We start from the raw sequence: 27,596 nt of genomic DNA, 5'->3' as shown, positions 1-27,596 counted from the left end.
TACTCAATACTCCTGCCATGTAACAAAAAGAATAAAACACCTAGGAATAAACCTACCTAAGGAGGCAAAAGACCTGTACTTAGAAAGCTATAATATGCTGATGAAACAAATCAAAGACAACACAAACAGGTGGAGAGATTATACCATGTTCTTGGTTTGGAAGAATTAATATTATGAAAATTAATATACTACCCAAAGCAATCTACAGATTCAATGAAATCCCTATCAAATTATCAATGGCATTTTTCTTAGAAATAGAACAAAAAATTTTAAATTTGTAAGGAAATAAAAAGATCATAAATAGCCAAAGCGATCCTGAGAAATAAAAACAGAGCTGGAGAAATCAACCTCCCTGACTTCAAATTATACGGTAAAGCTACAGTAACCAAGACATGATGGTACTGGCACAAAAGAGAAACACAGATCAATGGAACAGGATATAAATCCTAGAGATAAACTCAAACACCTATGGTGACCTAATCTATGACAAAGGAGGCAAGAATATACAGTGGATAAAAGACAGTCTCTTCAATAAGTGGTTCTGGGAAAACTGGACAGCTACATGTGAAAAAATGAAATTAGAACACTTCCTAAAATCATACACAAAAATAAACTAAAAATGGCTTAAAGACCTAAACGTAAGGCCAGACACTATACAACTTCTTAGAGAAAAATACAGCCAGAACACTCTTTGGCATAAATCACAGCAAGATCTTTTATGACCCACCTCCTAAAGGAATGAAAATAGAAATAAACAAATGGGACCTAATCAAACTTAAAATCTTTTCCACAGCAAAAGAAACCATAAACAAGACAAAGGCATCTCTCAGAATGGAAGAAATTATCTGCAAATGAAGCAACTGACAAGGGATTAATCTCCAAAATATACAAAAAGCACCTGTAGCTCAATATCAGGAAAAAAACAAACATCCCAATCAAAAAATGGATGGCAGACCTAAACAGACATTTCTCCAAAGAAGAAATGGCTATGCAGATGGCCAGGAGGCACATGAAAAGATGTTCAGCCTCACTAATTATTAGGGAAACACAAATCAAAACCACAATGAGGTATTACCTCACACTGGTCAGAATGGCCATCATCAAAAAAGTGTATAAACAATAAAGGCTAGAGAGGGTGTGGAGAAAAGGGGGCCTTCTTGCACAGTTGATGGAAATGTAACCTGATACAGCCACTACGGAGAAGAGTATGGAGGTTCCTTAAAAAACTAAAAATAGAACTACCATTTGACCCAGCAATCCCACTCCTGGGTGTGTACCTGGAGAAAACCATAATTCCAAAAGATACATGCACCTCGGTGTTCACTGCAGCACTATAAACAATAACCAGGACATGGAAGCAAACTAAACACCCATCAACAGAGGAATCAGTAAAGATGTGGTATGTGTATACAATAGGTTATTATTCAGCCATAAAAAGGAACAAAATTGTGCCATTCACAGAGACATGGATGGACCTAGAGACTGTCATCCATGAGTGAGGTAAGTCAGAAAAAATAATACTGTATATTAGTCCATAAATGTGGAATCTAGAAAAATGGTACAGATGAACCTACGTGCAAAGCAGAAATGCAGGCCCAGATGTAGAGAACAAACATGAGCACCGAGGTGGGGAAGAGCGGGAAGGATGAACTGGGAGCCTGGGATTGACATATATATACACTATTACGTATAAAGTAGATAACTAATGAGAACAAACTACAGATCAGGGAACTGTACTCACTGCTCCATGGAAACCTACATGGCAAGGAAATTCAAAAAAGAGGGGATATATGTATATGTATAACTGCCTCACTTTGTTAGTATAGCAGAAACTAACACAACACTGTAAAGCTGCTACACTCCAATTAAAAGAAAAAGACTTCTACTGTAGCCCACTTGGACAAAGGTACAAAACACACTGCTGCTGCTACTGCTGCTAAGTCGCGTCAGTCGTGTCCAGCTCTGTGCGACCCCAGAGACGGAAGCCCACCAGGCTCCCTCGTCCCTGGGATTCTCCAGGCAAGAACACTGGAGTGGGTTGCCATTTCCTTCTCCAATGCATGAAAGTGAAAAGTGAAAGTGAAGTCACTCAGTCGTGTCCGACCCTCAGCGACCCCATGGACTGCAGCCTACCAGGCTCCTCCATCCATGGGATTTTCCAGGCAAGAGTACTGGAGTCGGGTGCCATTGCCTTCTCCGACAAAACACACTAGGTCTCCCTAAGTGTTTTTAAAAGCCCTTGACCTTCCTGGACCTGAATGTTCATAGGCACAGAACTCCAGTAGATGAATAGAAATAAGGGACATTTCAGCTACTGAAATGGGACAAACTGATTTGTGGCAGTGGAGGATCAACAGTGTAGTCTGATAATGAGGCACCTGGGAAGGAGTTACCTTACACCCTGAGAGATGCAAAGGTTTTTAATTTTAAAAGTTACACTTTCACCTCCCTATGAAGGAAAATGTTCCACTCTCAAATTGTTGCAAGTGCCTTAGATTTAACAGTCTACTGTCTACCAAATCCAGCAGATGCTCTCACCACAATTTGGTTGCCATTCTCCCTTAAACTTAATGAAAAGTATCAGAAATAGCTGGTACAGTGCCAGCTTCTGCTCCAAAATAAAAACAATCGACATGTCCATTCCCATCACTCAATCATCCCATGGAGTGGACAAATACCACCCAGTCTGCGGCATGGGCAAGCAGGAAAAGCTGGACTAACTGTCCTCAAGCAGTCTCTCCAAAGACAAAGAAGAGACACAGCTGTCAGGTGAATCAGAAACACTAAGGTTTATAAGCCAGCAAGGTCGCAGGCACTATCAACCAGTGCTGCCTAGCTAAAGAGATTCCACTTGGTATCCCTATCATAAATAAATACTTTCTTTCCACTGGCACCAAGTGTACCTACAGGGCTATACTTTTTGTGAGAACCAGACATTAACTTCTCTCCTAGAAACAGCATAGCTTGTACCCTAGGAGTGGTCCTAAGTGGTCATAATTTAACTGTTAATGAAAACATCCTCCATAGATCATGTAGCTCTTAAACAACTGCAAGGACCTTTTCAAAATCAGTCTACTCTTGGTTAATCAGAGTAGATTCCTGGAGGGAAAACTGACTTGTTATTCACACTCACTCTGTGGGTAGCTAGTAAATTTAAAAAGATGGAATATTTTTTAAAAATGTATGAAATCATGCCATTTGCAGCAATATGCGGATAAGGCAATGGCACCCCACTCCAGTACTCTTGCCTGGAAAATCCCATGGATGGAGGAGCCTGGTGGGCTGCAGTCCATGGGGTCACTAGAAGTCAGACACGGCTGAGTAACTTCACTTTCATTTTTCACTTTCCTGCATTGGAGAAGGAAATGGCAACCCACTCCAGTGTTCTTGCCTGGAGAATCCCAGGGACAGCGGAGCCTGGTGGGTCGCACAGAGTCGGACACGACTGAAGCGACTTAGCAGCAGCAGCAGCAACATGAATGGAACTAGAGATTAATTACTAAATGGAAGTCAGTCATAAAAAAAAAGACACCATATGATATCACTGATATGTAGAATCTAAAATATGACCCAAGTGAACTTATCTATGAAACAGGAACATAGAGAACAACCTTGTGGTTGCCAAGGATGAGGGGCAGGAGGAGAAGGAAAGATTAGGAATTTGGGATTAGCAAATGCAAACTGCTAAGAAGGTTTGGATTTTGTTGGGAGACAACTCTCCTTGGTTCTTTGGCATTTCTGCATATCTTATGACTACAACACTGATTTCCCTTTGTTCTAGACTAACTTTTCAAAGGTCTTTATATAGAAAGCGAACTTTGAAGATGTTATATCCTTCCAGAGCAAAGGGCAAGCTCACGTACAGTCTTGAAAACAGTGTCTCCCTCTAGAGCAATGAATGGGGATGCAAACTGTCCAGCACAATAATATCTCTCTTAGGAACAAGGGCAGAGATGCTTGCTGCCCATTCTAAAAGATTTAGATTCCCAAGTTCATTATAGGTTCCTTGCCTATAATGCAGCCCACCAAGAGTCATCTGTAGGAAGTGAGGCTTTGAAACTGGGATAAATGCTGAGGTTTTAGCTAGTACTTCTGTTATGACCATTTAAACTGTTCTTTTTCTCTGATCAGAAATTCTATATCTTCTAAAGTATCCATGAAATCATAGCAGGCTCACTTATTAGCTTATAAATAGGATAAATTCTCAGCTCTTGACAATCACTGTACAGTCACTGTCCCTTAGCAATAGTACCCTCCATAAACCAGCATAATAAGCAAAATCAAATAGCCATTAGGATAAGGAGAGTAGGGCTTATTCATTTATTTTTAAATGATCCCCTATGATATATTAAGTACCTAAATTAGGAAATGATTACTAAAACACTCGCAATAAATGTAATCTTTGCCACATGCCCTGCCTGCTGAAAATCCTTTGAAATGCAGTTTCTTTCATGTTGCATTCTATTTTCAATCTTGCAAAAGTGAAGTGGCATGTTTTATCTTTTATGTCAATGGTGAAGAATGTTAATAAAATGTGTTTACAAATAATATGTAAGGCTTCATGTTATCTGTTTGGATATAGTACTCATTTCAAAGCTGATGAATGTGATACCATCTGATAAGGTAATATCTCAACATTTTATATAACTTTTATTTTCTCTAAATGAAACAATCTTGTTCTAAAACAAAATATATAAATAAACATTGGATCGTTTATTTATCTAAAATTTTTGGTTTTGTAATACTATTAACACATTATCTTTGTATAGATTCAAATATTACAAAACTGTATTACTTCAAAGACAAAAGACACCCATTAATTAAAAACTCTCAAAATGCAGCTACCATTAGTAGTTTCCTGTTCAGATACTAATATAAATGTACATTTAATACAAATGTGATAGTCTATGTGTTGCTCTCACTTCACTGACCTTGGACCTACTAACGTATCAGTACACACAGACATCTCCATCTGTAACAGCTGCAGGATTGCACAGCATCCCACTACTTTGATATATGGAAATTTAACTACTTCCTGATGGTGTTAAAAGTTTCTTCTACTTGGTTAACCAGCAAAACAATACTGCCGTGATTATTCTTGTATTTACATCTTTCTGTATTTCCAAAAGTATTTCTATCAGATAAATACCACAGAGATACAGATATGTTGAATGACAGAGTTTGCAAGAATGTTACTGTTGGGTTAATATGGCCTCTTACTCATAAACACACAGTATTACCAGGTTAAAATTCTGCTGTTACCTTTGTTGCCAAGGATTTGAGTTTTCCCAGTAGGGACTGTTTATTGGAGTATACAACTTCCTCTTCATTATCTTCTCCTTCCATGATAGCACAGCTGTCTGCAGCTGGGAGTTCACACTCTTTTGAGTTCGTAGTCATTACTAATTTGGAATATTTGTACTCCAGTCTAAGTAGTGGTAAATATATAAATAGATAAAGAGGCTGTTTAATATAAATTAATACTTATTTGGGGTGGTCATACACCAGCTAATTATCTTGGAGTATAGTTGCTTCACCAACGGATTTCCTTTACGCATCACCGCAACACTGTGTGTTCTCATTAATCTACCACCTATACACCAAGCTTTTCCAGAATTTCAGAGACTCAGTGCAATATAGTTAATTCTATTACACTTATTTTACATCACATAAAGTGGCCAATTGTGACAAACTTTTGAAAGACAGAGAAAATTAGAGGTATGAATAAATTTTCATCATTTACAAATATTTGGGAACTAATTTAATATGCAGTTTTCCAAAGTTTACTTCATAAGATGAGAACATTGTACATAGGCAAGTGATTTGGTCTTACTATTTCTTTCACTCATTGCTTTCTGTTTCCCACCTCAGATTATAACTGTCCTTAGATAATACAAAAAAGAACTTTCACAGCCCCACTGACAGGTAAATCATTTTTAAAAAGCCTAATCATATAATGTATCAATATATAATTGGTAGTTAGACTCAATACTCAACTTCAGATCCTTGAAGTCCTGGAGTAAATAAAGGTGAGACTTGCCTACATGCTTAGACTGTTTCTTTGCAAATATTTGCCCACAATAAACTGAAAAAACAATGATGGGGCAAGAAGGCAGCATGATGTCATGAAAATAAAATAGACACACAGAGAAAATCTGCCTTTCGCTCTGAGCTCTGCTCCCATCTACCTGAGTAGCCTGGAGCCTCTGTTCTTCTCTATCTCATAAAAACAGTGAGTCCAGTGCAATTATCTCTAATGTTCTCCAGTCTTTCTGTTATCAGAATAACAACAATTCCATCTGCCTTCTTAAAGACCTTTCCCATAACTCTTTCAACTAGGAGAAATTTCTTTTGGCTCTGGGAGAAATTGTTGAGTATGGTGATTAAGCCTAAAATTTTCACGATAAAAGAGATTCCTCATTCTTATTCGGAAGTTACTTACTTCTGATTCTTTTTCCAGAAGTAGCAAGTTAGAGCCACCAGCAAAACGGCTGTAAAAGCTCCCACTCCTGCTCCCACTTTTAGCCAAAAGTCAACTGTTTCACAGGTTGACAACTTTTTCTCAGGCAAAGAAATTCCTTTAATGCACCACTTAGGCTCATTCCACACATATAAAGTTTCCTTTCAAAACACAAAGAGGACATAGAAATTAGATTTAGAAGGAGGAGGGTCTTGCTAACCCTTTATTGACAGTAGGCAGAGAGGATTATTCAGCTTTCACCTAAGCTGAAGCTCCACGAAGAGAGGAACACATGTATACCTGTGGCGGATTCATTTTGATATTTGGCAAAACTAATACAATTATGTAAAGTTTAAAAATAAAATAAAATTTTAAAAAAAAATTTTAAAAAAAGAGATATGAGAGAGAGAGAATAAGGAAATGATGAATGAAAATGCAACAAGACCATGAATTGTCAGATCATGTTTGCTTCATTATAAGGAGGCTGAACAAAAAATGATTCCATGTGGATTTATCATTTGAGCTATTTTCTTCAAATATGTGATGAGCCCTGACTTAATCATGTTTTTAAATGAAAGATTGGGTTGTTTAATATAACTAACTGGGACGGGTTTTACCCACTCATCATGTAGGTCCATTTCCCCAAAAAGCCTCTCCCCTGAATAGCAGAACAGATCCTGGAGCCAGACATCCAGGCAGAGCATGACTGGAAGACTTTGGTGACTAGTGTGGGGTAGGCATGCAGACTGCACCCACTTCCCCAAGCCAAAATAAGGAGCAGGTTACTCTGGGTCATTGCTACCCAGCTGAGGGACTTACTCTTGTCCTCCCAAAGTAGATGACAATTTTGCTAGGGCAATGTTTTCAAACTGCTCCCTGCAATCAACTAGTAAATAGTAAAATAAAAACAATGGGTCTCAACCAGCAATATTTTTTAATAAACAGATCAAATAAGAGATCAGAGACAAAAATCAGAGTACAGGCATGATTCCTTATATATTTCAACATTTACAATAACCAGTAGCAATTTGCATGATGATTATGCCCAGTGACATTAAATGACATGAGGCATTACATGTTTTACTCAGTGTGCCTCCTTAAATTTTCTGGTGAATGATGGTAACTTTATCTACATGCTAACAGAAGCATAACACCATAATGTTTAATTTCACACACTCACACACTTTCACAGTTAGTCTTGAAGTAAATGATGTGTAGGAGAATCCTATTTACTTTGAGTAAAAGTTTCAACAAAGTCTTGGTTGAGAACTTTTCAGAAAGGATGTTAGTAATTGAAGAAAATTTTAGTGTAACACTTTATTAAACTTAACTGTGAATAAATTATTTTTTAAATGGCTCATATAATTTTTATAAGAAAGGTGAGGAATGAGGAGGCATGAACAAGGTTAAACTGCTGCCTCTCTACATGTAACTAATGACAACAAAGAGATAAATGTTAACTCCAGTCAGCAAATACTGATTTCAACTGAAGGGTGTTCCAACAAGAGGAAAAAAAGAAAGGCTGTGAAAGAATTTATATGGTTGTATCACATAAGCTACACCCAAAGCAAATGGCAAGCTCTAATGTCCAATGACGGTCTTATAAATGAGCCATTAAAACTTCAGAATTAAAAAGACACAAACTTGTAAACCCAGAGATTTTAACTTCTCAATAAGCTCCTCGTATTGTTAAGGAAAAATAAAGTCAAGCTATTGACAGAATTTCTAGTCATTCTGTAACTTGATCATTCTATACATTTCTTAGTCATTCTATTAATTACAAAATTTTACCCCTACATTAGGGGCTTCCCTTGTGGCTCAGCTGGTAAACAATCTGCCTGCCATGTAGGAGACCTGGGTTCAATCCCTGGGTTGGGAAGATCCCCTGGAGAAGGGAAAGACCACCCACTCCGGTATTCTGGCCTGGAGAACTCCAGGGACTGTACAGTCCACGGGGTCACAAAGACTCGGACACGACTGGGTGAGTTTTACTTCCACCTTCACATCCCTACATTAAGTCATGTTTTTGGCAAACAAGAAAATGGCTGATACAGCAGCTGAAAATTTTATTCTTGCAGCATGGAAGGATATTTTGTGAACGGAGTGAGATAAATTTTCAAATCTCTACCACTATATAACATTTAGAAGTAATGCTTAATACGTACTTAGAACCTGGTATGGATTTTTGAGATTCAATTTGATAAGAGCACTTTATCACAAGTCATGCAGCTCTTTTAGTTTATATCAGCTGTATGTGGAGGAACTGTAGTGTGTAAATTTAACTTCATGTGCATCTGGATTATACATCTTTATAAAATTAGAAAAACATATTCTCAGTCAATATAAAGTACAAAACTATAAAGAATGGAGCAGACAATATAATAGAAACACAGTAGAATTATTTAAAAATTAAAAGATAGCCATCTCAATATTTTACAATCATTTTTTTTTAATATCAAAAGACTTTGGCATCCAAAGAAATCCATCCTCATTCACTAACATAATGGAAGACGCCAGGAGAGTTGTCACATGTATTGAAAACTCACCAAAGAATAGACTTTTCAAAATATAATATTCAGAGACTGGCAGTAAACATACCCACGTACTGCATCAAACTCATTTGTCTGCTATTGCAATGAATACCCTGAAGAAGGACATTTCATTTTTTTCTACTTGAAGCTCCCTCTCATTTGGCAAATATTTTCAAATTTGACATCTAAACATAACAGAAAGGCATATTTAACTGATTTTAATATTTCTCAAAGTAAATTTGGAACTATAGGGGGAGTTACACACCTCAACACATCAAACACAAAAGTGTTCCAAAAGGCATTATTCTTAAAGCAAAACCAAGCATTGAAAAAGCATCACCTCACAACTATCTGTTTCAATCATCTTATAAGATGTTGAACAGAGGTTTTTTTATGAAGATCATTTGAATGAGATAAAATTAGAGAAATAGTTGCCTCCCCATTGTCTGAAACTTATAATCACTACCTTCCAGAAGAGAAATATTAAATATTGAAGAATGTTTGGATAAAAGGTCATTTAGCTTGACTGAGCAACTTCACTTTCACTTTTCACTTTCATGCATTGGAGAAGGAAATGGCAACCCACTCCAGTGTTCTTGCCTGGAGAATCCCAGGGACAGGGGAGCCTGGTGGGCTGCCATCTCTGGGGTTGCACAGAGTCGGACACGACTGACGCGACTTAGCAGCAGCAGCAGCAGCAACTTCTCAAAACTCCTGAATTAAACTTGGTGGCCAAAGAAGGGAATGCATCTTTTATTTTTCATTTACTCTTTAAAAAAATTATTATAAGGTAGGAAGTGTATCATAATTCTAGAGAAAAGATAAATTTCCACTGTGAAGCATAAAAATGTATCATTATTAGGATTAAAAAGAAACCGTCTTTTGTGAGGTTGAAATTTTCATCTTTGACCCACTTACAAAGGTTTAAAAGAAACTGGCTCAGCCATGCCTAAGATATTTGAGCAGTCTTGGCTCTGTTGCTCTGAGCTGGTGTGAGCTATCAACAAGTAAACACACTTACTGAATTAAGTGTTTCCTAATTTTTGGTTTAGTGTTATCTATTTGGAGATGTCTCCATTTTGTATTAAAGTATTAATGAAATATATTTTGTACTGTTATGCCTATGCTCTATAAGAATAAAATATTAAAATAAGTATTGTTTCATAAAACAATTTTATTTTTAGGCATATCTCTATGTTTCTGAGTTTGCGTCTATTTCCTAGGCTTGATGTATCATGTATTTCTTACTACAGGTTCACTGTCATTCAAGAATGGAAAATGCCAGTTTAGAGAATAGTTCTCAATGTTTTTTTTTTTTTCCTTAGAGGTGGAACTACTGCTTCCAAATATGCTGAGTGTATGGGATTGGGTGGAGGTATTCCGATTTCTTCTCCCACTTGGACCCTCCAACCTGCCAACTACAAGCTCTTTAAGAGTTTCCTGGATAGAATAGCTCCCCTCTCTGATCACTTTCCACAGTGAGTACCCTAGCATGCTCCGTGCTGACCTGAAAGTCAGTCCTATCCCATCTACCTGGTGTGCTGTGTTCCTTGCTGAGTCACTTAGTAGTGTCCTACTCTTGCGACCCCACTGACTATAGGCCATCAGGCTCCTCTGTCCATGGGGATTCTGCAGGCAAGAATACTGGAATGGGTTGCCATGCCCTCCAATCCCACTGGAATCTCTGATCCTCTGATGTCCATTTTCCAATAGGGTCTCCACCACTGGTACTGATGAATCCCCTCATCTGTGCTTCTTCAGTGTAATTTCAATGGAATTTAGAGAAGATGAAGTAGTAAGTTATTTTGAAAGAGGAAAAGTATGTTTTTATATAGTACTAGTCAAAGCTGCTATAGTGAAGTAGGTGCTCTCAAACATCATATTAGTATAAGAGCAAATTGATGTAACCAAAGCAATTTATTAATACTATAATAAGCATCAAGAACCTTAATAATGGCCATATCTTCCTAGCAATAAACTCTAAGGAAAGAATCAAATGTCTAACAAAGATATTCACTATAGAGTTATTTACAAAAAGATGGTTTTCAATTTTTTTATTAAATGTTCAACAAGGGAATTATCAAATCCCAAATTGCATACATAATAGAATATTTCTCTATAAATAAAAGTCATTTTTTAAAAAAAGTAATGACAAGGGAAATATATTAAATGTATAAAGAAAACCAAATAGAATCCTTACTTTTAAAAAACAAGTAAGTGAATGCAGAGAAAATATAGAGTAGGATCTTGATTAACATGTGTGTGTGACTGCACATAGGATTTACTCTTTATATATGCTTCTTGTGGGGAGTCAGTTTTATCATCCTCATCTTCATTATACCTATAACTGCATTCTATAAGCTATATCTTGGATTCTTTATATCATTTCTTTATGATCTCGGTAAATACCCATAGTCTACAACTCCCTTGTATAATTTATTTTCCCAATTCCAGTACACATTTTCAGCTACCTCAGCATACAGAAGTATAGGTATCAAACTTTATTTTAATATATATTAATGTCTCATTAAGTTAAGCTTTAGCCACACTACTGAATCTAAATGTCTATGATGTAAAAGTAATACTGAACTAAACCGTTGTATCTTCAATGACACAGTTCTGCTTAAACAGTTTGCCCCTTACCTGAAATCCTCTCTTACAGGCACCCTCAATCTCATGGAAGTCATGTTCAGTGCACAGAGGGCAAGCTTCCACACTCTCCCACAGGAAATAGAATGTACATCCATCACAGGTGCCTGCTGGACACTTGCTGAAATAAATCATGGAAAACAACAAAACCAACAGCTTTTGTAATGCATTCAATTGAGTCCAATCAACATTTGAGCACATACTGTATACTCGGAAGCAATATGTAGATGCAGAGGAAACACATGAAAAAAAAAATCTGAAGGAGACAACACCACACCTAGATACCACTCTGCACCAACCAGGATGGCTAGAATCAAAAGTTGTGAGGTTGTTGGGCAATTGAAATCTTTACACTCTGCTGATGGGAGCATAAAATGGTGCAACTTTGGAAGAATCTGGCAGTTTTTCACACGATTAAACAGAATTATCCTATGATTCAGCAATTCTACTCTTAGGGAAATATCTAAAAGAAATAAAAATGCTATCTCCACACAAAAACGTGTACATGAAAGTTCCTAACAGCATTATTCATAATATCCAAAAGGTGGCAACAATCAAAACGTCCATCAGCAGATGAATGGGTGAACAAAATATGGTATACCCATCCAATGAATTATTACTCCACCTTAAAAAGGAATGCAGTACTGATGCATGCCCCTACTTGAATGAACTTCAAAAATATTATGCATAGTGACTGAAGCAAATAAAAATTCCACATTTTTATGATGTTATCCGGATTTAAGTCCATAGTAGGAAGCTCTATAAAACATTTGAAAATGGGTTAGTGATTGCTTACAGTTAGGAACCACTTACTAGGTTTAAGGAGATAATAGCAGCTATGGGATTTCTTTGCAAAATGATGAAGAGGTTCTAGAATTGGCTAGGCTGATGGTTGCACACTCAGAATATACAATAACCACTGAAGTGTACGTTTTCAATGAGTGAATTGTAATGGTGTGTGAATTACACCTCTATAAAGTTGAGTTTTTTTCTTTTTAATTTAAAGGAGAAACAGGCACAGGTAATGAACAACAACAAAAAAACTTCAAAGAAGTTTACTGGTGAAAGTGATGCCTGAGCCATGTCTAGAATATTCTAGATAGGAGTTAGAATAAAAGGGATGGACGCATGGGAATTCCTGCCATAGGAATGGAATGGTAAGTGAATTGGAGGAGAAGTGCAAGCAGGTCATTGTCATGGGAGCTTCAGGAACAAGGCAGTGACTGAGTACTGGGCATTCGGGCACTAGGTGGTGAAGGAGGTTTGCAGTTTCTGTTTAAGGTAATTGCACAGAAGTGAGGTGCTTTAGAGAACAGAAGACACATAGGTCCATGATCTGCAGAGGGTAGGGGAAAGACATACAAACAAAATTGTCTAATGTAAAAAAAAAAAAACAACACCATCAATCAACACACAGCTCAGTGATGTAAATGATTCTGCAACCCTGGGTTTCCTCAGTCTGAGGATGACTTCCTTTGACAAGAGGCACTCAGTGATGATGAATAAGGCTTGGACCCAGATGACGGATTGCACTGAACCAACCATCAGGCAGGACCTGCGTGCAGACTTTAAAATCGTACTTTCCGGTGGGTATGCCTTTTATGTCAACTCATCTCTTTCATTTTAAGGACAGATACACATGGCATAGCTCAAAAATTAATGTGCTGTTACTGGATACAGAATTCTTACTGAAGCAAGAAACTATTCAGAAAGATTCTAATAGGAATGACTGTTTTGTTCATGAATTCATTAAAACCAGGGGAATATAGTTCCCTCAACTTGTGTACTACACTTCCCTTAAGTTAAGCTGTGTAAATATAAGGCATTGCCCTGAAAATCTCCTTCAGACCTTAGCTTGTGCAAAGTGCAGGTGCCCTGAAACAACTAATAGCAAAGCGACAGACACACAATAATACAGAGAATCCAAAAAACACCCCTTTTTAAGTTTTCATTTCAAATGCCTTTCTGATGATACACTATCCAAAACTTCAGCCTATCAGAAAGGTAAAATTTCATACTATTAGTTAACTAAATATATTCTGAAAAAGTGAAAGTGTTACTCAGTCATGCCCAACTCTTCTGTGACCCCATGGACTGTAGCGGGCCAGGCTTCTCAGTCCATGGAATTCTCCAGGCAAGAATACTGGAGTAGGTTGCCATTCCCTTCTCTAGGGGATCTTCCTGACCCAGGGATCAAACTGGGTCTCCCACATTGCAAGCAGAATCTTTACCATCTGGACCACCAGGAAATACATTCTAAGGTACCCTAATATGAACACTGAAACAAATGTACATGCCTGATAACTGATGCATTTTTATATGTCTGTCTTTCCAAAGTGTCTGTGTGCTGTAGACTAAGTGAACATGGATGGGATGTAAAAACAGCAACATTCTATATGACATGCTTCAGAAACAGAGGCCCAGTGTTGGCACAACTATGAACAATGGTGAACAGTGACTCTTGGGAAAAATGACTTGACTCTCTAACTTGCTTTAATTTCTCTTTTTTATAAAAAGGGAATAATAAATACATTCAGAATAAAAAATACAGAGAGATATTTTTTAAAAACAGGAGATTACAATAGACAAAAACCATGCCACCTAAAAAGTTATTCCTACCCTCTACCTTCCAGATCAGTAAAAGCAACTTAAAATTGTTCTTTTGAAAAAAAACTGGTAACCAATTGGAGAAATTCTTCAAGAACACAATTATTATATGCATAACAATGATTTACAACTTTTGAAATAATTACAGTTTTCCGATCAGTTAGCAAAAATTACCAAGAGGCTTTCCTGTTCAAATCTTTTCTCCCAGAATTATTTTCTACTTTATCTTTCCAACACAGAAAAACTTTAAAAAGAGGAAAAAAATGTTTCTATTGGGAAAATGAAAGAGTAAGTCTGCTAAAGTTTGAAAAAAAGAACTCAACAAAAGAAAAGGAGAAAATTAATCAAAGTTGCAAAAAGCAAGACAGAAGACTTGGGTTACAGTCCTAACTAGGATTTTCAAATGATTTTGTGTTTTTCCATAAGTGATTCAACCTCTCTCCCCACCATGTCATTCCTGTAATTTGTCAAAAGCAGAATGTCTGCCATACTGCATTCACAGGGTAGTTATAAAGGATAAAATGAGAGAACCACTTGACAAAGTTTAAAGAACTGCAAAATATAAAAGACTATTAACAATGCACATCACTTTCTAAAGAACTGGTAGAGCCAAAGAAATATGAAAAAAAAATCAAGACATTGATATAATTTATAAAGCTGGCATTAAGTGTCAAAATACTACAACGATTCAGTGCATTCCCTTTGCAGACTTTACTTTTTAAAAGAAAGTCTTAGGTTTAAAGCAGTTTAGAATCGATTCTTAAATTCTTTCAACTCAATGAATCATTTGAAATGTGGAGCATCAAAATTTGATTCTTTGTTATGAAGCTAATTTTCACAGTTTGAATCAGGCCTTCCCTGGAGAAAAAACAAGAATATATGAAGCAATAGTTATTTCAATCATGCTTACATACATAAATGAAAACAGAAAAAAGGTACAAGAAAACAATGTAGTAATATAAACATTTTATCTTTGTGAAATACTTTTCCCTTTGATGACCTGGGTCACCATCATCTTTACTTCCCAACCAGCCTTTTTCAGGTGTCACTAATTGTGCTTCTACATAACTTTTGCTCTGCATGATCACCATAGAAACCAATGGGCACATGTTTAAAGAAACAAGACAAAGTCATGGATAGCTGGGGTATGGGAAGCTAGACTTCTACAGGATGGCCCAATGTGCTGTGAATTATAGGTAGAGAAACCACCACATATTCAAAGGGCAACCAGGTAAACCTTGATTTGGTTTACTGAGAAATGAGTAACAGGCTTTCTAATTTCCCAATTTTGCTTCTGGGATTGCTTTATCAATCAGGGTGGCTCTAGCAAGGCGCAAGAATGCAGACAATCTTTTTTTAGAAAGTTATGTCTTGGATTCTAAAATGGAATATATTTCATAAATCAGTTACTAGTGTCCTCTTTAGAATGAATCATCTTACCTAAAACAGGATCTAGCTGGTTCATATTATGAATCCACAGAGAAGAACCTTGTGTTTTTATGAACAATTATCACCCCAAAAAAATCTATTACTAATATATGGATAGTTGATAAATCACTGTAAACAGTTTTCTCTAAACTTTATTCAAAATACAAAGGTAAAACAAATTCATCTATGCTGTCAGTACCTTCCCAACCCTTCTGGAGTTAGTCTCAGGAGATTGGTGAGAAAGGCCACTGTCTAATGTGCCAAGAACATTTATCATCTGGTATCAGGGCACTATTGTTCTTGAACTTCTTTCATGTGGGGCATCTGTAGTTTTCTTGGGGTTCCTTGGTCTCAGGGTATACAGATTGGGATCCTCTGTTGAGGCAATGCTCTCTGACCTTCTGCTGTCTTTTTTCAGCTTTGGAATCTCAGGAAGTTCATCCTGTTTCTGCTAAGGATGCTTTGTCATAGGCCAGAAACTCTTCTTATGTAGGGTCCATAAAATTCATTGCATGTTGCTCTAACTCCATCTGCCTTAAGGCTGAAGAGTATCAATCACTTATGACGTGGTTTAAACACAAGATATTTTGACCTAGAAGTCTAGATCTACAAGATCTAGAGGTACAAAATTTTACCAGTCTCCTGCAAATACTTCTCTTTCTAAAGCTTCTACCTTGGGTTAACTACCAAAAGTCAGCATCTGTTGAAGATCTGGAGAAACTAAATTTACTGACACTCTCTAGTCCCTTTTATCTATAGATTCTGTATTTTCTGAAGTGAAATTAAAACATGTCAAGTTTTATCATCTTTATTTCAAACTTGATCACAAAACTTGATGACTGTTTCATGATATTTTTACACCATATCTTAAGATTATTTGTTAGTGTTTAAAGTACATACTTTTAACAATTTTCTATTAGAATTTTTTCATTTTTTTCCCCAAGTAGGATAAATTAATTTGTGAATGAAGAAAAACGTAGGGAAACTGATACATGGTAGATTCTAGCCTCAATCTTGATATTCAGTATTTTAGGGTACATCTGGATGTTGGTTACTTTTCATAAACTTTTTTGTATTGACGCATAGTCAATTTCAGTTCAGTTTAGTCTCTCAGTCATGTCCAACTCCTTGCAACCCCATGGAGTGCAGCACACAGGCTTCCCTGTCCAGCACCAACTCCTGGAGCTTGCTCAAACTCATGTCCATCGAGTCAGTGATGCCATCCAACCATCCCATCCTCTGTTGTCCCCTTCTCCTCCTGCCTTTAATCTTTCCCAGTATCAGGGTCTCTTCCAATAAGTCAGTTCTTCACATCAGTTGGCCAAAGTACTGGAGTTTCAGCTTTAGCATCAGTCCTTCCAAAGAATATTCAGGACTGATTTCCTTTAGGATTGACTGCTTTGATCTCCTTGCAGTCTAAGGAACTCTCAAGAGTCTTCTCCAACACCACAGTTCAAAAGAATCAATTCTTCAGCGTTCAGCTTTCTTTATAGTCCAACTCTCATATCCATACAGGACTACTGGAAAAACCATAGCTTTGACTAAACAGACCTTTGTCATCAAAGTAATGTCTCTGCTTTCTAATATGCTATCTAGGTTTGTCATAGCTTGTCTTCCAAGGAGCAAGCATCTTTTAATTTCATGGCTGTAGTCACCATCTGCAGTGATTTTGGAACCCAAGAAAATAAAGTCTGACACTGTTTCCACTGTTTCTCCATCTATTTCCCATGAAGTGATGGGACTGGATGCCATGATCTTCATTTTCTGAATGTTGAGTTTTAAGCCAGCTTTTTTCACTCTCCTCTTGCTCCAACTCAAACAGTCAATTTACAATATTGTATTAGTTTCCTGTATACAACAGAGTAATTCAATATTTTTATAGACTATACTCCATTTAAGGTTATTATTAAATATTGGCTATATTCCCTGTGTTGTACAGTATATCCTTATAGCTTATTTACTTTATACATGGTAGTTTGTACCTTTTAATCCCTCTACCCCCATCTTGCCCCTCCCCACTTCACTTTTTCCACTTGTACCACAAGTTTGTTCTCTATAATCTTTCTTTTTGTTACTATCACTAGTTTTATTTTTAAATTCCTCATTTAAGTGATGTCATACATTATTTGACTTTCTCTGACTTATTTCACTAAATGTAATACTCTCCAGGTTCACCAACATTGTTGTAAATGGCAAGATTTAATTCTTTTTTATGGCTGAATATTATTCCATTTTGTTATATATATGTAGGTATGTATGTATGTGTGTATATATACATATATATACACTGGTTCCAAATAGGAAAAGGAGTACGTCAAGGCTGTATATTGTCACCCTGCTTATTTAACTTCTATGCAGAGTACATCATGAGAAACGCTGGACTGGAAGAAACACAAGCTGGAATCAAGATTGCCGGGAGAAATATCAATAACCTCAGATATGCAGATGACACCACCCTTATGGCAGAAAGTGAAGAGGAACTCAAAAGCCTCTTGATGAAAATGAAAGTGGAGAGTGAAAAAGTTGGCTTAAAGCTCAACATTCAGAAAACGAAGATCATGGCATCCGGTCCCATAACTTCATGGCAAACAGATGGGGAAGCAGTGGAAACAGTGTCAGACTTTATTTTGGGGGGGCTCCAAAATCACTGCAGATGGTGACTGCAGCCATGAAATTAAAAGACGCTTACTCCTTGGAAGGAAAGTAATGTCCAAGCTAGATAGCATATTCAAAAGCAGAGACATCACTTTGCCAACAAAGGTCCGTCTAGTCAAGGCTATGGTTTTTCCTGTGGTCATGTATGGATGTGAGATTTGGACTGTGAAGAAAGCTGAGCGCTGAAGAATTGCTGCTTTTGAACTGTGGTGTTGGAGAAGACTCTTGAGAGTCCCTTGGACTGCAAGGAGATCCAACCAGTCCATTCTGAAGGAGATCAGCCCTGGGATTTCTTTAGAAGGAATGATACTAAAACTGAAACTCCAGTACTTTGGCCACCTCAGGCGAAGAGTTGACTCATTGGAAAACACTCTGATGCTGGGAGAGATTAGGGGCAAGAGGAGAAGGGGACGACAGAGGATGAGATGGCTGGATGGCATCACCGACTTGATGGATGTGAGTCTGAGTGAACTCCAGGAGTTGGTGATGGACAGGGAGGCCTGGTGTGCTGCGATTCATGGGGTCGCAAAGGGTCAGACACGACTGAGCAACTGAACTGAACTGATACACATGTATATATATGCACATACACACCACAATATATACCACATTTCCTTTACCCATTCATTCATTGATAGATATTTAGGTTACTCACTACATCTTGGCTATCATAAATAATACCGCTATAAAACATTAGGGTATGTGTACCTTTCCAAGCTAGTGTTTTTATTTTCTTTGGATACATACCCAGGAGTGGAATAGCTGGATCATATGGTAGTTATAGTTTTAGTTTTTTAAAGAACTTTCATACTGTTTTCCACAGTTCTTGTTCTGTCCTCAGTTGTGTCCGGCTCTTTGTGACCCCATGATCTGCAGCATGCCAGACTTCTCTGTCCTTCATTATCTCCCAGAGTTTGCTCAAATTCATGTTCTTTGAATAGGCGGTGCCATCCAACCATCTCATCCTCTGTCATCCCATTCTCCCTCCTGCCTTCAATCCTTCCCAGCACTAGGGTCTTTTCCAATGAGTTGGCTCTTGGCTTCAGTTGGCCAAAGTATTGGAGCTTCAGCTTCAGTCTTAGTCCTTCCAAGGAATATACAGGGTTGATTTCCTTTAGGACTGACAGGTTTGATTTCCATGCTATCCACAGGACTCTCAAGAGTCTTCTCCAGCACCACAGTTTGAAAGCATCAATTCTTCAGTGCTCAGTCTTCTTTTTTTTTTTTTTTTATAGTCTCTTTTTTTTAAATTGGATATAGTTGATTTACAATGTTGTGTTAGTTTGAGGTATACAGCAAAGTGATTCAGATTATATATATATATATATATATATATATATATACACACACACACAGGTATATATATATGTATATATATACATAATACACATACATATATATAAACATGTATATATGTACACACACATATATGAGCATATATATATTCTTTTTCAGGTTCTTTTCATTTCCCAGTTATTCCAAAATATTGAATAGAGTTCCCTGTGCTATACTGCATGTCATTATTGGCTATCTGTTCTACATACAGTAGTGTGTGTGTGTTAATCTCAAACTCCTAATTTAACCCTCTCTCCCTTTTCATTTTTGGTAACCACAAATTTGTTTTCTATAACCATGAGTCGATTTCTGTTCTGTGGATAAGTCCATTTGTATCATTTTTAAGATTCCACATATAAGCAATACCATATGAGATTTGCCTTTGTCGGATAGACTTTACTTAGTATGCTAATCTCCAGGTCCACCATATGGCTGTAAATGTTCGCTGTAGCACTATTTATAATAGCCAAGACATGGAGGCCACCTAGATATCCATCAACAGATGAATGGATAAAGAAGATGTGGTATTACTCCACCATAAAAAAGAATGAAATAATCTCTCACTCTCTCAATCTAACCACAAAGGACAAAAATATGATAAAATATGAAAGAAAAATATAGTAAGAACCCAGGGGACCTTTCTCTCCCTGGAAATCATAGAAATTATCCCAATAAAAATTCATTATCACAAAGACTGTACTAGGAAACTTATACTCTTTACATCTTTCATGTTTGAACAATTCAGCAGAAAGGAAATAGACATGGCTGTTAAATATCTGAATAAATGCTCCTCCTCACTGACAGAAAAAGGAAATTAAAATGCTTGAAGTCAATTTTACCCATGGAGCATTGGTGAAGCTGTAAGGAGAAATCACTTTCATTTATCAGTGGGACCCCTTGGGAAGGCAACTTTGCAACATTTATCGAATTTACAACTCAGGTACCATTTGACCTAGCAGTCTGCCCCTAAGAATTTATCCTTCAGATTTACTTACACAGATCCAAAATGACCTGTTTATAAAGTTATTTCTTGCAGCACAGTTTTTAATAGCAAAAGATGTTAATAAACATCCATCAGATGTTAATAAACGTCCATCCATTTAGGATCAGGTGGGCGCTGGTCCTAAATCATAGTTCAACCATGCAGTGGAGCACCACACATCACAGGAAGAATGAGAAGCTTTCAATATAGAGATGGAAGAAGTGCTGAGATCCATTGTAAAGAGGAATATGCAAGGTGCAGGACAGTTGATGCTGGATATTACTATGCCCATAAAAACTCTGGAGGAGAAATCTAAAAATATGTGTACTACTTACTCATGAATAAAATGTATTTTTAAAGATACACAAGAAAATGCCAGCATCCATTGCCCTTCAAGACTGGAGGACTAGACCCTCTCTGGTGCCTCTGGAATTTTTAACCACGTGACTATACCTCCCATTCAAAATTTTTTCTAAAAATAAAATAAAAAGAAATCATTTCTTTTAAATTGCTTTCCTTACCTTGGATGAGGTGCAGATAGACCAAGAGCAAGAAAAGCTATTTTCTTTACATATCTTCAAATTGTTTTCACAACCATGTATATATTTTAACATAAAAATATCCAACAAAGATTAAAAAGATACATTTTCTTTTGCAATTCCTAAAAATATTTTTTAACCATTAACAGAAAGCTATTGTGGTCCTAAATGTTTAAAAAAGCTAAACTGGCTATGTCAGTCTTCTTTATGGTCCAACTCTCACATCTAAACATGACTACTGGAAAAACATAGCCTCGACTATACAGACCTTTGTCAGCAAAGTGATGTCTCTGCTTTTTAATACACTGTCCAGGTTTGTCATAGCTTTTCTCCCAAGGAGCAAGCATCTTTTCATTTCATGACTGCAGTCACCATCTGCAGTGATTTTGGAGCCCAAGAAAATAAAATCTTTCACTGCTTCCATGTTTCCCCATCTGTTTGTCATAAAGTGATGGGACTGGATGCATGACCTTCCTTTTTTGAATGTTGAATTTTAAGTCAACTTTTTCACTCTTCCTCTTTCACCTTCATCAAGATGCTCTTTAGTTCCTCTTCGCTTTCTGCCATAAGGGTGGTGTCATCTGCATATCTGAGGTTATTGACATTTCTCCCGGCAGTCTTGATTACAACTTGTGCTTCATCCAGTCCAGCATTTTGCATAATTCACTCTGCATAGAAGTTAAATAAGCCCAGCTTGAAGGATTTTGAGCATTACCTTGCTAGTATGTGAGATGAGTGCAATTGTGCAGTAGTTTGAACATTCTTTGGCATTGCCCTTCTTTGGGATTTGAATGAAAACTGACCTTTTCCGGTCCTGTGGCCACTGCTGAGCTTTCCAAATTTGATGGCATATTTATGCAGCATTGTATCAGCATCATCTTTTAGGATTTGAAATAGCTCCGCTGGAATTCCATTGCCTTCACTAGCTTTAGTAATACTTCCTTAGGCCCACTTGACTTCACACTCCAGGATGTCTGGCTCTAGTTAGCTGCACTAATTTACATTCCCACCAACACTGTACTAGAGTTTCCTTTTCTCCATTTTTGCCAACATTTGTTATTTGTGACTTTTTTGGATGGCAGCAATTCTGACTGGTGTTGAGGTGATATATCCTTGTGGTTTTGATTTGCATTTCTCAAATAATTAGCAATGTGGAGCATCTTCCCTGTGCCTTTTGGCCATCTGTATGTCTTCTCTGGGGGAAAAAAAAAATGTGTATACAGGTCTTCTGTCCATTTTTAAGTTGTGGGGTTTTTTTAATATTGCGTTTGTCAACTACAAATTGGCACTTGCCATGGGTGCTTGCCATCTGCCTCTACAAGGATTAAACCGTGTGCTTCTGCTGCTGATCTTCAACACCTCCAAAGGAGTTCAGTGTGGAGAGCAGAAATGATGCACTCTGTCCTCTGGGAAAATTGGCAAGATAGGTCTCCAGACAGATATTCTCAGGAGCTGATTTTATGAGCTCAGTTCTTGCATCTCTTCATATCTAGAAAAGTACTAAAATCCTTCATGGTGACACTATTCCTCGTGACAAGTGAAGGGTTCATAAGACTAGTAGAAAACTCCTGGAAAAATATGGCCTTGATTGCACGTATTCTCCCTTCACCAAAATCACATATATACTGACCTTTCCCCCCTGCCTCTTTGGAGCAGTTTCTCACAGCTATCTGAGGTGCTGTCTCCCAGATTGCAATCCTCATTTTGGCCCAAATAAAACTTAACTCGCAACTCTCACATTGTACATTTTTAAGTCAACAAATTGTATGAGCTGTCTATGTATTTTGGGTACTAATCCTTTCTTGGGCATATCATTGGGATACATTTTCAATCAGTAGGCTATTTTTCACTCCAGTATTCTTGCCTGGAGAATCCCATGGATGGAGGAGCCTGGTGGGCTGCAGTCCACAGGGTCACGAAGAGTCGGACACAACTGAGTGACTTCACTTTCACTTTTCACTTTCATGCATTGGAGAAGGAAATGGCAACCCACTCCAGTGTTCTGGCCTGGAGAATCCCAGAGACGGAGGAGCCTGGTAGGCTGCCTATGGGGTCACACAGAGTCAGACACAACTGAAATGACTTAGCAGCAGCAGCAACAGGCTATTTTTCATTTTGTTGATGGTTTCGTTGCCTGTCAGACCCCAAGGCTGGAGCGTTTACTATGTAGCTGAAACCACTCACTCTTCAGGGGGACTTCCCAGCTTGTGACGTCTCCCTCCTCTTCTGTGTCCCTTCTGAGGGGCACAGGTCCATACTGACCACTTCTCCTCCCTTCCTAATTGACTCCATGTGACTCTTTCTGTTACACCCCTGGGTGCACACAAGTCCTTCTACCAGCCTCCAGTTTGTTTTCAGTGAGAATCGCTCCACATGCAGATGTATTTTTGACATGTTCATGGGGGGAGGTGAGCTCTGCATTGTCCTATTCCACCATTTGATCTCTTCCTCCTTCTCTTTCTTGATCATAACGGGTTTCAGTTGTTTTCACTTGTGATCACAGTCCTTTCATATGCCTCCTTACTATTTAATGTTATAAGAACATGTTTGATTTTAATTGAGTTCTATTGCCTTTTTAACCTATATATGAATTTACATATTATCTGTCCCTAAAGGGTGCAGAGAACAGAAATAAACAAGGAACTCATTTAAACAATGGTTATTCTCTGGCTCTTAATAAATTAAAATGAAGAGACAACTGTTTTGGCTTTAACAGTCCTTCCCCAACTACCAAGAAAAGCACTACACTAGCAGCCAATAGATCCAATGACTTTGATACGGAGATTTTAATTAGAGCCTGTGGAAGAAATCCCTGGTGTGTGCAACCTCTGAAAGCTCTCAGGACAGAACTGTGAAGCATCCCTTTTGTGAGAGACAATCTCCTCAGAAGCTACACTCAGAAAGAAAATGAATTTTGGTTTTGAAGGAGGATTTCACAAAATGATTTTGGACTTATCAACTACCCAAGCAGTTAAATGTGGTTAAAAGTTGTAAGAGAGAAAGGAGGAGGATTTTCCTCTAACTCAGAACATTAACAAAGACAACCTTATTTGAGGAAAGATGAGTCATTAAAAAGAAGGCACCAACAACTTGCAGATCAGTTGAGTTCCCAGATAAATGTGCTATTTCCCTCTGTTTACTGTGTTTATTTGCAAATCTCTGCCCACGAAGGACGGGAGGAAATGACAAGATAAAAGCATGATGACATAAAAAGAACAACAGAATCAGGCAATCACCCCATGGTGACTGCCACGCTATAGCCACGCATACAACCAGGCTTCTCAGTGTTTCCTACTGCGTCGAGTAAATGGGTTTGATGGGAGGATCCCAAATGTGCAATGACATCTCCATTATCAGAGTAAAAATGGTTCCCTCTGCTTGTTTTCCAATAAAGCTTTTAAAAAAACTTTCAAACCTTTTTAAATCTTTCCAGATAAAACTAACAGCAATTTCTCATGTTTCTGAAAAAGTACTCTGGACATAGTGCTTAGGTCTAAATGTTTCCCAATGAAAGGAGAATCTTCGAGTCCTCTAACCACATAGGATCATGATTAGGGGTTTGGGAAGCCTTTTAGGTAGAAACTGGAGAGGCATCTATTTAGGGATATTAGTGGTCGACTGTGTTAGCAATTTCTTCTTTAGCCAAGGTACAAACTGCACTAGATAATCTCAAAAGTCCACTCCAGCTCTCTGATTTCATCTGCCACAGACATCATGCTGTTAAGTTTTCATTGAAAATGTCTCACATCCTCCAGACACTTTGTGGAATTAGAAACCAACTGCATCTGCCAGACCAAACAGACAGGCTGGAGTTTCCAACTGCAGATTTGTGGGCGGTCCAGGATGTTTGCTGCTCCTTCTACGTTGCATGTGACATCCACAGAGAACACACAGTTCTCCTTTTCTCTGGCCTCTTTCGCTTTCTGTGAAGACATCCTAATTTTTTTCCCCAAGGCTGGGGATCTTGTGACATGTTCCCTGGTCACCAAGACACGGAGCCCCAGTCAACATCACTACTGCTAAAGTCGCCTTTGCCTGGTTTGTAAGGTTATTGGCCAAGAGAGAATTCCAAGGGACAGCACCCTTTCTGAGCTGGCAAATTCTCTCCATAGTGACTTCTTGGTAAGCGTATGAGATTTCACAGGGCAATTGCCTGGTTAGTACCTTTCTTTCTCTCCTGGAGAATTTAAAGCTCAAAAAAGAAAAATGCAAATTAAATCCCCTTCAAAAGTAGCCTAAGTAAATTTGGCTCTGTTAACATTTCTTTACTGTTAGTAGGAAATCTTTAGTCAAACCTACAGCTAAAAAAATATTCTGATTATTTCCGTACAAGCTTCCATTTCTCATGTTCTGATCGCAGAGCGCCCCCTTGTGCCCTGACGGGAAATTCAAGACTCAAGAAAGAATAAAAGATCAGCACAGGTGGCTCATACTTGGTAAAGAATCCACCCACCACCATGGGTTTCCTGGATGGCTCAGCGGGTAAAGAATCTGCCTGCAATGTAGGATACACAGGAGACATGGGTTCAATCCTTGGGTCGGAAAGACCCCCCCTGGAGAAGGAAATGGCTACCCACTCCAGTATGCTTGCCTGGAAAATCCCATGAGCACAGGAGCTTGCTGGACTACAGTCTATGGGGTTGCAAAGAGTCAAACATGTCTGAGCAACTAACACACAGGCAAGCAACAGCAGGTGTATATTCAGTCCTATTAAATGTGCACACAGCACACTTAATTCCAAAAAAAAAAAAGAATCCACCTGCAATGCAGGAGACCCTGGTTTGATTCCTGGGTCAGGAAGATCCACTGGAGAAGAGATAGTCTACCCGCTACAGTATTCTTGGGCTTCCCTGCTGGCTCAGCTGGTAAAGAATCTGCCTGCATTGCAAGAGACCTGGGTTTGATCCCTGGGTTGGGAAGATCCCTGGGTTGGGAAGATCCCCTGGAGAAAGGAAAGGCTACCCATTCCAGTATTCTGGCCTGGAGAATTCCATGGACTATTCCATGGGATCTCATAGCGTCGGACACGACTGAGCGACTTTCACTTTCACTTTTCACTCTTGAGCACATTTAGGTTGTGAGGTTCAAGCAGTTCCCTAGAGCAGCAGTCCTCAAACTACAGGATGCATCAAATTAAAGAGTTTTATGAAAATATGAAAGAATCCACCCTGTAGACCACAACCTTTTAATTTAGCTTTTCAGAAAATTAAAATGCAAAACAAAATGTGAGAATCTGTCTCAGAAAAAAAAAAATTTCCAAAATGGGGGTTAAGATCAATAGTTCTCAAATTTTAACATGTCAGAACTGCCTTGTGGTTTTATAAATATTCTGGTGCTTAACATTTGGAGATTCTTTCGATTTCAGTGAAGGCCTAAAAATCAGTTTTACAATAGACACTCCAAGGTATTCTGCTGTCTCTGATCTTGGGAAATCCTTGCAAAGATAGTCAAGTAGAAAAAACTGCCTGAGGTCAAAGGAAAAACTTAACTTTTCTTCTTTTCATAAGGAAAAAGCTAGTTTCTAGATGCCATCATTTAACATCATGAGACTATCATTTTCTCATTACATGAAAACATCAGAACCCACCTTGGGAGAGTTAGAGTGGTGCATTTTCTAAAGGACAGTGCTTGACTTCAGTAGTATTATCTGCTTAAGTCATGGAGGCTCCTGAAGGAGGCCTTAGAAGTCATTCATGTGGGCTCCCAGAGGCTAGACCAAGAGAACTGAGCTGATAGGTCCAAAAAAGGACCTCAGAAGTGCTCTAGTAAATAAAACAAGTGTCTGAACTCAAAGCAATATGGTGAGATATGAGAACATGGTGAACAAATCTCTGGATACACCTTCTCACAAAGAAAGTGTGCTCTGCTGCCCCGACTCCAGCTTGGATGCTGGCCCAGGGATCCTCTACTACATGATGCCCTTGAGCTCCAGGCTCCCTCTGTTTCTTTCAGTTTTATTATTTTCTGTGCTCATCATATTAATATCTCACCTTGAACAGGTGAAGAGAAAAATTAATGAAACAGAGTTGGTAAGAGGTGAATGCTGGTGTGAGTTTATGCCCAGAAATGAGCTCAAAATACCATGTTATCACTGTAATTATTTTTTAAGATACCCAAGTAACTGAATCAATGCTTCAACCATTGATTTCCAATCCTGATGTAATATAAGCAGGATTTATTAAAATCTCATAAAAGTTACAGTGAAAGTAACAAAAACAAAATTAAGTCAATCATTTTTTTAAATATACATTTTTTGCTAGCTTGATGGATAAAAATCTGCAAATCAAATTATAATCCAAAGGTACCTTAACCCTAAAAATATTAGAAATAAATAATCTACATAGTAGACAATGAATAACTATACAAAATAAAAATCAGGAGACACTATGAGAGCATTTTTTAAGTTTACA

At 37.9% G+C, this 27,596-nt stretch overlaps 1 protein-coding gene across 1 annotated transcript in view; it reads right to left on the bottom strand.

Annotated features, from left to right (window-relative positions):
- The window catches only part of ELAPOR2 (endosome-lysosome associated apoptosis and autophagy regulator family member 2), a 221,166-nt gene that overhangs the window by 2,480 nt on the left and 191,090 nt on the right, over nucleotides 1–27,596 (bottom strand). Inside the window, 3 exon segments of the mRNA NM_001046238.4 lie at nucleotides 5,263–5,428; nucleotides 6,443–6,621; nucleotides 11,635–11,761. Of these exon segments, the coding sequence (NP_001039703.2) occupies nucleotides 5,263–5,428; nucleotides 6,443–6,621; nucleotides 11,635–11,761 (472 nt within the window).

This window comes from Bos taurus, chromosome 4 (genome assembly GCF_002263795.3).
Source record: "Bos taurus isolate L1 Dominette 01449 registration number 42190680 breed Hereford chromosome 4, ARS-UCD2.0, whole genome shotgun sequence".
NCBI lineage: Eukaryota > Metazoa > Chordata > Mammalia > Artiodactyla > Bovidae > Bos > Bos taurus.
This window is presented reverse-complemented; position numbering and strand designations above follow the sequence as displayed.